Source organism: Gossypium raimondii, chromosome 12 (genome assembly GCF_025698545.1).
Source record: "Gossypium raimondii isolate GPD5lz chromosome 12, ASM2569854v1, whole genome shotgun sequence".
Taxonomy (NCBI): domain Eukaryota; kingdom Viridiplantae; phylum Streptophyta; class Magnoliopsida; order Malvales; family Malvaceae; genus Gossypium; species Gossypium raimondii.
This window is the reverse complement of record NC_068576.1, coordinates 40,530,626-40,544,641: the sequence shown is the minus strand read 5'-3', so window position 1 is coordinate 40,544,641 and position 14,016 is coordinate 40,530,626. Positions and strand designations below refer to the sequence as shown.

Genomic DNA, 14,016 nt, shown 5'->3' with positions numbered 1-14,016 from the left:
ACCTACCTCTATTATATTAGCTTTCCACCACTAATGAATTCTCAATTCACTATCAAAATTAATATCTTTCAAGGAAAAGTATAACATTTACAACATCTTTTTCTTAAGGGTTAGATAAAACATTTCCCTATAGCTTTTATGGCTAAACTAGAACCTTTCTTAGTTTTTATGGCTCAATTAAACCCCTCCCAATTTAGAATTGATGATATGAAAGAGAGTAAACAAAGAAACCTCTAAAAGGTACGAGTTTACAAAAAATTAAGCTCTCGAAGAAATGAAATGAGAGCATAAAGGATATTTATAAGAGAAATGAAAGAATAAATATTTGAATACTTTTCTCTTGATCTTGATGCTTGGATCTCTCTCTCTCTCCTATTTTGAAGTCTTTTGAAGTGTATTTATATCAATGAATAAATTTGTGGACATTTATGATTGTTAAAGATGAATTCTAACCGTTGGAAACATTAATTTCGAGCTTAAAAATTGTCTTTGCAACATATGTCTTGAGACTTGGCAAGATGTCTTGAGATATGGCTGAAAAATAAACGTTATATAGTCATTGGTAGGCTATGTCTCGAGACATTTTGCCCAATATTTTATTTTGAGTTAAAACAGCATTTAAAAAATATTTGAATTTATTGAGACAAAATTTTGAAGTGACTGTGTGCTAATGGAAGTGGTCACTATGGTCGTCAGTCTTACTTGCCATATTTGAAAGTTTGTAATTTTTTAAACAAAATGTTTGAGTTAATAATTGTTGTTGATATTGTGGAAGTATTCAAATTCATCTATGAAAATCAATCCAGTTGGAAACCGCTCTTAAGGATCGAATCAAATGGGATCATTTATATTAAATCCCTTGAATTGTGGAGCATACGTCGAGATAGCCTTGAAGACATATCTTCAATAGTCCAATGTACATTGGTATTTATTAGTATATCATATCTTGCTATTTTAGTTGTTTAATAGGGTTGGGTTGTAATTGATATTTAGTATGTTAGTAAGTCTCGAAAACTCTTATATATTGATAGAACTTGTTAGGTTTTGTAACTAAGCCAAGAGAACACTTATTTGTTCATCAAGGAACGTTTTTGTGAGAGTACATTTGATAGAGTAAAACTAATTTGTTGTTTTGTTTTACAACTTAGAAGTGAGAGATCTAGTTTTTAGATAAAAAAATGAGGTTGACATATCTGATTGTGATAGAACTTAGATCACTTGTTGTATTGGGATTAAATATTGTGGATTATTATCACTAAGTTAGGCTTTGTGGACGTAAGAAAATCGAAATGCATAAACAATCTATTGTGTTGTTTTTCTTTATTTTATCGTAGTAGTAATTGAAGTGGCCACTACAGTCAAGCATTTCTATTCAAGTACTCTATTTTATAAGCGATTAAATAATTGTTCGATTTAACATATTGATGGTTCTTTAAATGAAAATGCTGACTAAAATATTAAAATTTTAAACATGGCAACTCGTATAGTGATCCATGTTAACAAGAAGTGGCATCTTTTATAATTTTAAAATTTTTATTTTCTAAATATTTTATAATTTGTAAATTATTTGTTGACGTGGCATATAAGATAAATAGTGATATGTCGGCATGAAATATACATTGACCGCCATTCGGGTTGGCATAAAAAATTAATGTGGTGGTCAACATTTTCATTAAAAATAACAAATTGACCCATTTTGAAAGGTTACTGATCAAATTTAGTTAAAAGAAAAATAAGAATCAAATTGACAAAAATATCGTTTTAGATATTGAAATTCTTAATCATTTGTTACTTTTATATTATTTTCTAATTAAATAAATATTGCTTAATACAAGTAATGTAAAATAAATTACATTGTTTTCAGACTCCAGAAAAAACATGCATTGTCAAATATTTTAATATTTGGAGAATATAAAATATTTATTTCTTAAAATAAAGTGAAATTTTAATGAAATCGATCGATGGATAACATGTGGAGTACCAAACATCATCATTTTCAATCTCATGGATGTATATGTTATTAAGGTTGCATAATAAATACATACACGTATGCACTTTTACTTTTATGACACATGCCAGTTAATTAAAATAACATAATTAAGATATTTATGCAACAGGTAATTCTTAAATAAATGAAGAAGATGTATACCGTATATAAAAGATTTGAGATTTATGACACCTACCCTTAATCCATTATTTTATTGAAGAAAATAAATATAAAGGAATGGGAGGAAATACAACTGAAGATAAAAATTAATCAAATTTTAATTTTAAAATATTTTTTATATATTTAGAGATTAGACATAAAAGATTACACAATAAATAATTTAACATCATGAATAATTAAATTTAAGACACATTTGATTTGTCATTAAAATTGTCTTGGAGGATCAATATTAGGTTATTTTGGATACTTCTAAATTATTGTTGATACAACGTATAACATAAGAGGAAAGTAAGGAAGAGTAAGTGGCGGTTTTGTGAGGTTGACTCAATTAACTAGGCGGTGAATCGAAAAAGAATAAGAGGACAAGTTGGTTATTGAAAGAGAGGACAATTGCTCAGAGTAACTTTAAGGGTTAGGAGATCAATCCCCTTTTCACTGTTGGGAAGGCATTTATAGGAGAGGTCCTTTTGTCCGTTAGCGTTGTTAAAGCAAATAGAAACTAACACAGAAAGAAATAAAAGATCAAGAAGAGAATTATTGTTTTTCATTGCTTTCAAAACTGATACGTGCATGCATTTATACAAGTGAAGTCTAACTGACGTAAGCAAAGTAACTGCTATTTAACTAGCACCAGCTTTTAACAAACTAGCTACTTTTTGCATGCAGTTACAACTGTATTACTCTTAACATTCCCCTAGTCAGTCGATTTCTGATTTTTAAGTTCATCAGGCGACAAGACCCTAAGAGCATATCGAAACGTAGAAAACATCTTAGGAGTAATTGGTTTAGTTAGAACATCTGCAATTTGTTGATCAGATGGCACAAAATTGACTTGTAAGTGACCTGCAAGGATTTTTTCCCTGACAAAATGGTGATCGATTTCAACATGCTTCATTCTAGCATGATGCGTGGGATTCTCAGCCACAGAGACTGCAGAGGAATTGTCGCACCACACAACTGGCACTTTGGATGGAAAAATGTCTATTTCAGCCAACAATTGTTGAAGCCATAAGAGCTCAGAAACGCAATTTGCGAGACTACGATATTCTGCTTCAGCAGAAGATCTTGACACAACTGGCTGCTTCTTTGAACACCAAGCAACAGGATTTGAGCCTAAGAACACAACATACCCGGAGGTTGATCGTCGATCCTCAATGGATGATGCCCAGTCTGCATCAGAGTAGCATACTAGTTCGAGTTGACTGGGTGTTAGAAACAAACCATGATCCATGGTACCAGCTAGGTATCTCAGAACCCGTTTTAGTGCTCTCCAATGAGCTTCTCTTGGAGCATTCATGAACTGGCTGAGTTTATTGACACTAAACGACAGATCCGGCCGTGTTATACACACATATTGTAGCATCCCTACAACACTTCTGTACAAGTGAACATCTGCCAATGGAGGACTATCAACTGAAGCGGCTAACTTTGGGTTGCTTACCATAGGTGTTGGTGTGGGGGTGGCCTCGACTAGCCCAGTTTTTTTAAGTAAGTCAACAATATACTTCTTCTGACTGAGTAGAATTCCCTGTTTAGTGTGCTGAATATCAATTCCCAGAAAGAAATTGAGCTCTCCCATATCCTTGAGAGCAAATTTGCTATGAAGGTGAAGTATGACATCTGCCATTTCTTGATCAGAACTACCTGTGAGAACAATGTCATCAACATAGACCATGAGCAGAAGTTTCTTTCCATCAGATTCACGAATAAACAAGGAGGAGTCAGCCTTGGATGCTTGAAAACCAAGCTGATCAACAATGTACTGTTTAAGAGTTTGGAACCATGCACGGGGTGCTTGTCGCAGACCATAGAGAGCTTTGTGCAACTTACAAACGAGCTTCGGACCCGAGGAATCACATACTTCAAAACCAGGGGGTTGCTCCATGTACAACTCTTTAGTCAGTTCTCCATTGAGAAAGGTATTATTAATGTCAACTTGCCTTAACGACCACCCATTTATAACAGCAAGAGCAAGAACCGTGCAAATAGTGGAGGCTCGAACCACCGGACTAAACGTGTCACGGAAATCAAATCCTGCATGTTGAGAGAAGCCTTTTGCTACCAGCCGAGCTTTGTATCTGTCCACTGATCCATCAGCCTTTTTCTTTATCTTAAACAGCCACTTGCATCCGACTGCCTTCCGATTACTTGGTAGTGAGCAGAGTGTTCAAGTGTTATTGCGAGTCAATGCTCAGAATTCATCACGAACAATTTGTTTGCCGGTCCGAGATGTCATTGCGAAGTGAATATCGAGGAACCTCTCTGAAGAGCATTGGACTGTACTCATAAAAACCTTTGGTTTGAAAGTTCCAACTTTGCTTCTGGTAACCATGGGATGTATGTTGAGGGAATTTGAATGAGAAGCTTGTAATGTTTGAGGTATAGGTGACATTGATGAGGTGGCTGACGTAGGGGTGATAGGTGTTAACGTATGAGGTGAAAGTGAATTCGGTGAAATAGTGGGGTTAGGTTGTTGTTGTACAGCTTGATGGTCAGACAAGGAAAGAGGTGATGTACGTGAGGGACTAGGTGGTGTAGGTTGATTATGAAAAGAAGTGGTGGTAGGTGGGGTAGCATGAGATATTTGTTTAAGAGGTAGGACCAGAAGTTTTGCACTAGACTGAGACACTGGGTTAGACGAGACAAGTGATGGAGAAAAAACTTTATATGGGAAAATGTGCTCATAAAATGTGACATGACGTGTTACATAGATTTTTCCAGTTGTGTCCTGGCATTTGTAGCCTTTATGCAATGATGAGTAACCTAGGAACACACAGGGTGAAGACCGAAACTGGAGTTTGACTTTGTTAAATGGTCTAAGATTTGGGAAGCACAGGCAACCAAAAATTCGAAGGAATGCATAGTCTGGCTTTGTTTTAAATAGCTTCTCATAAGGTGATATATTTCCCAAAGGCTGAGAGGGTAACCTGTTGATCGTGAAGATCATACGCAAAAAGCTTCATTCCAAAATTTTAAAGGCATGGTAGCATGAGCAAGCATGGATGCACTGTTTCAACCACCGTCGTGTTTGCGCTCAACAAGGCCATTCTGTGCAGAAGTGTATGGACAAGAGAGACGCTGGACAATCCCTTGCCGAGCTAGATAGGGCTTTAATGCCTGAAACTCTCCACCCCCATCCGTTTGTAAAACATGTAGCTTTGCTCCAAGAACTCGTTCAGCTTGACGATGGAACTGAGGAAAAACAGTAGCAACCTCTGACTTGCTCTTCAAGAAGTAAAGCCATGTATAACGAGAATAGGCATCAGTGAAGGCAACGTAGTAACGAAAACCATTAGAGACAATTGGAGCTGGCCCCCAAACATCAGCAACAATCAACTGTAAAGGAGAGCTGTATGTTGTAGTTGACTTGGAAAAAGGGAGTTTATGCTCTTTACCCAGATGACAAGCAACACACTCAACAAGCTTTTTATTATCAGTAAACTGAATATTACAATGTGAAAGAGCTTTTGTAAGAATAGCACGACAGGGGTGCCCTAGCCAAGAGTGCCAAACATTTAAAGGGAGCTTTTGCTAACTGTAAGACATTGAGCATGTTTTGAAGACAGTCCACTTTGAGGAAGTTTGTTGAGATGAAGTCTGTACAAGCCATGATGCACAGAACCCTTCAGGAGAACCTCTCTAGTCTGCAAATCACGGACCTGACACTGAGTGGGAAAAAACTCAAACATCACCCTGTTATCTTTAGCAAACTTTGACACAGATAAAAGATTTTTAGTAATACCAGGCACAAGCAACAAGGATCTCATATACAATGGTCGAGATCGAGTAATTAGTGATGACTGCCCTGTAGACAGAACATGAAGAGCAGAACCATTGCCAACAAATACTTTACCTGGTCCTTTGTGTGAGTCACTGTCACCAAGAGAAGTAATTGAATTTGTAAGATGATGTGTGGCACCTGAGTCTGGGTACCAGGAGTTATCAGCCACTGTTTCAGGAGTAGCTACATAAGCCTGAGATTGTGCTACGCCAGAGGAAGGCATGCTGACCTGTTGAGATGGGCTACCAACACACGGGTTAGGTCAGGTAGATGGAGAGGGAATTGGAAAACACCAACCTGGTGGAAACCACTGCATATTTTGTTGAGGAGGTGATGACCACGGTATTGTAGTGGGACTGGAGTTGACCATACAAACGTTTGCTTGAGGAGGAGGCCGATCATTACTACTTTTGTAAGTGGAGTCAAACCGATGGTAGCAGCGGTCGATTAGATGCCCAGGCTTTCCACATAGTTGACATTGAATCTTTGAGCCAGAGAAACGCCCTCGACCACGGCCCCGAGAACTAGTTGATGATTTGTAAGCAGGTACGGAACTATTGTCAACAATAGTTGTTTCTGAATTCTGATGAGACACCATGTTGGCTGAGCTAGAAACATCAGAGATCACAACCTGTTGCCGATTTTCAGTATCAAGAAGCATGGACGTGACTCCTTGAACTGTGTAAGGAACTTGACTTGCTGCAACAATAGAAATTACAGATTCATATTCAGCAGAAAGACCATTCAAGATTGCTGTAACATGCTCGCGCTCACTGATAACTTCACCATAACTAGCCAAAGCATCACAACAACTCTTAACCTTCATCAAGAACTCTTTCATACTCAAGTCACCTTTGCGTTGGGAGTGCAAAGATCTTCGATAGAACATTAATTTGGAGGTTGTTTGCGTACCATATAAAGCAATAATAGCATCCCAGATTTTAGCACTGGTGTCCATACCAATGAGATGAGGAAGAACAGTTGGATTAATCGAAGATAGCAACCACGATGCAAGCGCACTGTCTTGCTGTTCATACCGCTCAAATTCTGGATTTTCCCGAAGACCACCATTGTCATCTGCAATAAACTGGACAGGAGTTTGCTGTGAGTCCAAGAACCCTTGAAGCTTATGCGCTTTTAGTGCCAAGAGAACCTGTTGCCTCTACAGCAAATAGGTATTATCATCAAGAAGAATACTAATCTTCTTTGTAGAAAATAACCTATTGTCGACTACACCATCAGCCGCAGCACAATCCATGACAACAAAAACAAAAGAGTAGCACAGCGGATAGACAAGAAAGCTGACCCAGGAGAAGCCTTAATCTGATACCATGTTAAAGCAAATAGAAACTAACACAGAAAGAAATAAAAGATCAAGAAGAGAATTATTGTTTTTCATTGCTTTCAAAACTGATACGTGCATGCATTTATACAAGTGAAGTCTAACTGACGTAAGCAAAGTAACTGCTATTTAACTAACACCAGCTTTTAACAAACTAGCTACTTTTTGCATGCAGTTACAACTGTATTACTCTTAACAAGCGTGACGTTGTAGGATAGGTATCTAGCCCCACCAAGTGTGTAAATGATATTTATGAACGTGAAGGATATTCATGGTGGACCTATTTTGTTATTCTTTTGATTAGCACAAGGTGTTATGGTCAAGTAGACCCTTTATTGCCTTGAGAGCTATTTGCACTTGGGGAGTGTTCACACCTAAAAAACGGGTGTCTAAGAAGCGAGTGCTTATCTCATCATCGAAGAGTAAGAGGGCTTGTCAAGAATGCTTATCCGAAGGGTGGTTCACAGAAGGGTGTCATTCCACTGATCAGGACAGGTGGTCAATCAAGATATTGCCTCAAGTGGAGTCAAAGGAGAGGTCAACAATATTTATCTTGCTAACATGTGTCCAAGTGATTGAGAGGCACAACAATTATATTTGAATATTTTATTTTGTTTGATAAGATGAAGTTAGAAAATTAAATATTTGTATCGTGTTCTTATTTTATTTTTGATATGGTATACGAGGATGAGTATGTTGCTTAAAACAACATTATAGATAAATACATAAACAAAGTTTATATGAAAAATAAAATAAAGTAAAAAGAATTAAGAGTTTATATGAAAAATAGAAATTACAATCAAAAGAATTTCAATAAAGGATGATGGAGAATATTGACAACAATGCATCATTTAGTTGTGTAATTAGTTTTAAGGTAAATTATAAAAGTATTTATTAAATATGTTTTGGTTTTATTTTAGTGATTTAATTATTAATTTTTAATTTAGTCACTTAATTTTTCAAAATTAAATATTTTAGTCTCCCCTTTAGTATAGATATTAGACTAGTGATGGAAAGTGAGATGAGTTTTTTATCGACCTAATAATAAATTCAGTCCTCCAATACATTCTATTAATAAACCTAAAAATTTAACAAATTTAGTCCTCAATGTTTACAAAATTCGATATTTTAGTTCAAATTCTAAAAAATAAAATTAGCTCGCAACATTTACAAAATTTGTCAATTTAATTTTAATTCTAAAAATTAAAAAATTTATTTTTAAATATTCCTTAACATATCTCTAAACCACACTCAACAATAAAAACATTCAACACCTTTCATATCTGCGCTCATTTTAAACTATTACAAAACAATTAATTTGAGTTTTACTTTTTTATATCGAGATTTACAAAGACATAATTTTCAAGTAGAGAAAATAGTATATGTGAAATCTTTCATGAAAACCTAAAAAAAAGAAATTCACCTTTTTTTTTTCAATATGGACATGTCATCAATAACTACTAAATTTGAATATTCTAAATATGTTGATGAAACTACCATTGTCTCATAGAATCTATTCCAATAATTGAAGGAGATAACTTTGTAAATTCATGTTCCATGGAAATGTCGAATTTCATCCCCCTTTAATACCCAAAGGCTTTAGGTACAGTGTTATAGGGCCAAGGATGCCTGCCTCTGCCAATCCATGCACTCTCAAGCAAAAGGCAACATAAATACCCATGCATGTCCTCTTTGCATTTTACAATTACTCTATAAATCTCAGCTTAAACCTTTAATTCCATCATTTAACTTAAGTACCGTCCTAAAACATAAGTTTTGATGCCTCCCTTATAGGTTACTTTCCCCCTAGCAGATCACTTGAAGTTCAAACTCTGCATCCAGCCCAACTCTTTCCAAGGTTCAGGACTTAAGAGTACCAAGTGCCCGTACGGAATATGGTAAAGACTAAAGAGACTTGCCTTCCATTGAAATTCTGGTCACTTTGGAAATTTCGAAAGATGGCACCTAAAAGAAACTATATGGCCTACGAAATGTGGAGATTTGGACTAATGCCTATACATGTATCCATCTAGCTAGCTAAGCTAATTCATGTGGTATATGCCAAAAGGCAAAAAAGGAAATCCATGGGTCCCAACTGATTTGTGATCTTAAAAAAGTTGGTTTCGATTATATTAAAGGTTTCTAATAATGGGGGTTCAGGCCTAACTGTCATTACCCATTTGCCCTCCTTTATTGGCCAGGGGTCCTTTAAATCAAAGGGTTTCTATGAATAGCAAGTACTGGGACTCTGAGCTCCAACTGATTCAATTTTCCCACACTCTGACCGCACCCTGCTGACAAAATGGGAAATGCACGTTTTATCTTTTGGAAACAGAAACAACACGGCTTCATCAAAGCAATTGAGTTCTCATTTTCATACCTCTTCTTTTAATAAATGAATCAAACTGTTTCCTATTACTATAATGTGGCATACTGACATTAATAAATATTGGCGAATGACAATGTTGGGGGAACCATGAGTCATGATACAGATCACCCATGGGACATTTACGGGTCATTTCAGACCCTGGGAAATCAGAATTTTTAATATCATCATATAACATGAAAACCTTATCTAGTCCGCCTCAAAGTTATTCGGATTTGAATTTTCATTTCCATATTTGTGCTCACTTATGTAGTAGTGCCTGCTACTTTTTCTTAGAAAGAAGAAGTTCATCCCATATTATTATGCATAAAAGTTCACCTAATATCATCTCAATGTTCATCACATTCTCTGTCTCTGGTTTTGCAGTGCTGTGGGGCAGCATCTTGTGCAGATGTCGTGGTAATACTAATAGCTATAGGCAAAATCAATTATGGCTAGAGATGAACAGATCTTCTCTTTAATTACTTTGGCCAGGCTCTTACCAAAACGAGTAGAATGTGGAGTAATGGTGAGATTAGTCCGACTATATAGTTCCTTCAATGGCTAAGATGTGTTGCTTTCCTTCCATAATATTGCCAATGCCTTGGAAATTTCTCAATTATATTATATACATGGTTTGTAGGTACAATGGAATGTCAACTGAGGATCCAAGGATTAAAGATTCTTATATCACCTCCTCCCGATATATATTCCTCTCCCTTTGCTATCTCTGTCATGGCCTAGCTCTTAAACTCATTCAAGAGACAACCTAGACTGCTACTAGTAGCTTTGCAATATCAGCTTAGCTACTTGGTTAGTGGGGTATATTACTTCATCGATGATTTGATTTCCAAATCTTAGATCACACTATATATATGGGTTACAGCCAGCTGATTAAGTACTTGAAATTCGCAAATCAAGTAAATGAATTATTTATTTGATATAAACATATATGAGCATGCATTATTAATTATAACTAGTTTCAGTGCATGGTGGTGATTATTGGAATATTCAGAGTTGACTAATGAGTAGAGCATCTATATATATAGGAATAGAAAGGCATATCAGTTAGCCAAGTGACGTGAAAGGATGTTAGTTTGTGATGAACAAGTTTTCACAGAGAGTAGAGAAAGAAAGATGCTTGATGATTTAATTATATATATATATATATATATCCTAACTTACCAAAGCAAGCAGAGAACTTATTCTTTAATCTATCCCAGAATCTGATGGAGGCTGTATAAGGAAGTGGTGTATCTCCAGCTGGGCAAGCAACATATACATATAATTAAACAAGGCGTTTCACATTCACTCTCCCTCAAGGGCTTCTCCTTCAACATGGCATGGCATGCCATTCCATGCAGTGTGGTAGGTGAATGCCTTAGGGAGAGTGCATGAGACTTTTGTCTTGCATATCACACCGTTGCTCTCCATCTCCGTCCTACACGCTCCTTTGATTTTTTTACAATCTCAATATATTTCCAACTCTCTCCCCCCCAAATATAGATCACAGGTACTTGAAAGTCTCAAAATCAATTGGAAATTAACTTGAAACAAGATTAGATTTGCACTGGACATTGCTTTTTTCAAATTATAGATTTTTAAAAAAAAATTTATGTAACGAATGGAGTTATATGCCCATGGGTCATGCAACAAAAAAATTTATGAGATATTTATCTTGATTGATAAGTTAAGACGTTGAATGACTTAAAATTTTGAACATCCTCTCTCTGTGTCTATATATAAATTATCTTTCATGTTAATTAATTTTTCATAAATATTACTATTACTAATTTTCTCAGTAACTTCAACCAAAACTACTTGAAAACTTTGACATTTTCTTCTACCTGGCCTTATCTTCATCTATCTTCATCTCTAAATTCACAAACTTTCACCGGAACCATTCATCTTATATTCTCAAAAAGAAAATAGTAAGTGCCAATATATTTTCTTAAATTATGTAGTTGCCTTGTTGCACAGCATTGCATTCATCCACAGTTATCACTTGGGTCATCCCTTACTTTTCATATGAACCCTATATATAGACTGTTGGAACTAGTTTGATGAGTAGAATTGGAAATGGAGTGCATTGCATGGTTTGCATTAGAAAAATAGTTGTCAACCCATTATCTTACGTGTTGTTGTATGATGACTGAAATCCCATGCGGCATTATCTTGTTTTATAATTTCAGATGGACCAACAACTTAAGGCTTCCTAGGTGTTTAATATTGTTTTCCCAGTGCTAGCTTGTAACTAAGCAAGCATTTAGATTTGAGTGTTGGTAGAGTGTTCAAACCGTAAAAAGCTAAAGCTCAACTTGGAATCCAAGGCATTCAGTTCAAGCTCATTTGAATTGCACCTTGAAGCTTGAATTCGCTTGATTAAGCTCATTTTCTTAGTAAAGTTGAGCCAGATTCCTATGCTTGACTTCAAACTCGTAATTTTTGCTCGATAATTAAAAATAAAAAGTTCAATTAGTATTTAAGAACCAATTCACACCTAACTCTTGGATGCTTTTTCTACCATAACTTAATATTATCATCCTAACCAAGATAAAAATCTACAACAAAAGCTCACTTCAGTCAGTACTCAGTAGCACCTAATCTTTTCAATCATAAAAGTTAAACCAAATCCCTGCCCAAAAGACCTTCAGGAAGATAAAAAGCTAGCTAACTATGAAAATATAAATCCTCATTTTACAAATGGCACCCCTGAAGGTACTCGATGTGCATACTCCTCATACTCCGACCCAAAGAATCGCTTTAAGAAATACTCTTCATGAGGTATTCTTTCAGCAAAGAATTTCCAAACAACAATTGCAAAACCAACTGTGGATATGGGATTACAAAGCATTATTTGAGTGCCAACTGACCAAATGAAGAAACCAGAGTACCCGGGATGACGGACGAATCTATAGATGCCGTGAGTAATTAATAGATGATGCTCGTCGTGGTAAACCTTGATAAGATGCGTGAAGGCTCGACCAGCAGTTATTATAGCCAATTTTCGTGTAAACTCCCCTATTACCACCAATGCAAGACCTGTGTCACTTATCCACCAGTGTTCTTTCAACCCGGGAAATAGAACAATTTCAACGATGTACTCCAGCAAAGAAAAGATCATTGCAAGGAGATAATTTTTGCTGATTAGAAGTGACTTGAGAGTCACATTTGATCTCCCATGAATGGCAACTGCCAGTATGTATTCTGAACTATGAAAGAAGACAACGGCCAAGAACATCTGAGATAACTGTCTGCAAGCCGTATAACTTAAAATTTCTGTCATTTTGTTACCAAAAAAAAAAGAAGAAGTCAATTTGTGTCCCTGAGTCAGATCTCGGTGAAGAACTCTGATGAAGCAGTGTTCTAAAGTTTAGTTTAGACCTGCAAAAGATATAGAGCTAGGCATTTGCAGCACCGAAAGTGGAGTCACAACATATTCCCAGAGATGATTTATGAATGGCATATCTCCTGCTAAAGTAAAGGCAAAAGACAAAAATGTTCAAGCATTAGAGATTGCACTCATTAAATTTGAAGTCAGATATAAGATAGAACCAAAACAATACACATTAGAACAACAAAGAAATTGTAGCTTTGAATTGAAGAATGAACAATCTTATGATAATATCAACCACATGGAGAAAACGACAAATATTGTTTTTCATTTTGTGTATGATTAATCACGGTCAAATTCTATAGATGGTCCCTGTATGATACCTTTTTGACTGGTTTAATCCATTTACTATAATTTCATCAATTCTAATCTTCTACTTTTTGAAATGTGCAGAAGTAAACTTGTCATTAATTCCATGTTTAAAAGAATAAGCCACTGTCAAATTATTCGTCGAAATTAACTAAAAGAGTTGGCCTAAATAGAAGGACTAGAATTGATCAAATTACAATAGAATAACTAAATCTGCAAAAAAAAAAAAGAAAAAGAAAAAGAAAAAACAAGAAGCATAGTTCAGACCTTGTATATAATTTGACCATTAATCACCGGAAAAACGAAAAACGTAAAATCCATTCACTGCGACTATTTTTACCATCAACATTCTGTCAATTGAAAGGTTTTATTCATAGAAATAGCAAAAACTGGGCAATTGATATTACAAATAATGTTTCCCCTGCTCTCTTGAATTTCAATCTTAACTTATCCTAAAAATTACTTACTTTACAGAACAACAGAGATTCTTCAAAAGAGCAAAAGAGACAAACCAGATCGATGGAGCGTGGGAAGTGAAGGATTGTCAATGGATATGTGAGTGGAAGCTGTAAACTGCTGTCTGGGCTTGTCGAATCGGTTTTATTTTATGGAAGGCTTTCATTACACACATTCAATGTTTCACCTTTAGAACTTCTTG

At 35.6% G+C, this 14,016-nt stretch overlaps 1 protein-coding gene across 3 annotated transcripts; it reads right to left on the bottom strand.

Moving 5' to 3' along the window:
- Window positions 1-12,111: 12,111 nt before the first annotated feature.
- On the bottom strand, window positions 12,112-14,016 carry LOC105764129 (protein-S-isoprenylcysteine O-methyltransferase B). 3 transcript variants are annotated; one of them, XM_012582609.2, is made up of 3 exons: window positions 13,871-14,016; window positions 13,040-13,126; window positions 12,112-12,934 (listed from the first exon to the last, which is right to left on the bottom strand). In XM_012582609.2, the coding sequence occupies exons 2-3, from the start codon at window positions 13,119-13,121 to the stop codon at window positions 12,348-12,350; spliced, it is 669 nt and encodes a 222-aa protein (XP_012438063.1). In that variant the 5' UTR covers window positions 13,122-13,126; window positions 13,871-14,016; the 3' UTR covers window positions 12,112-12,347. The 3 variants fall into 3 exon arrangements, with proteins under 3 accessions (XP_012438063.1, XP_012438064.1, XP_012438061.1); XM_012582610.2 differs by having other exon boundaries at window positions 13,040-13,129; window positions 13,871-13,993; XM_012582607.2 differs by having other exon boundaries at window positions 13,040-13,129; window positions 13,826-13,980.

Coding starts and splice junctions, on each gene's coding strand:
- LOC105764129 (XM_012582609.2), bottom strand. CDS start 13,121: ATGCCATTCATAAATCATCTCTGGGAATATGTTGTGACTCCACTTTCG. Junction 12,935..13,039: donor TAGCTCTATATCTTTTGCAG/GTCTAAACTAAA, acceptor ACAAAATGACAG/AAATTTTAAGTTATACGGCT.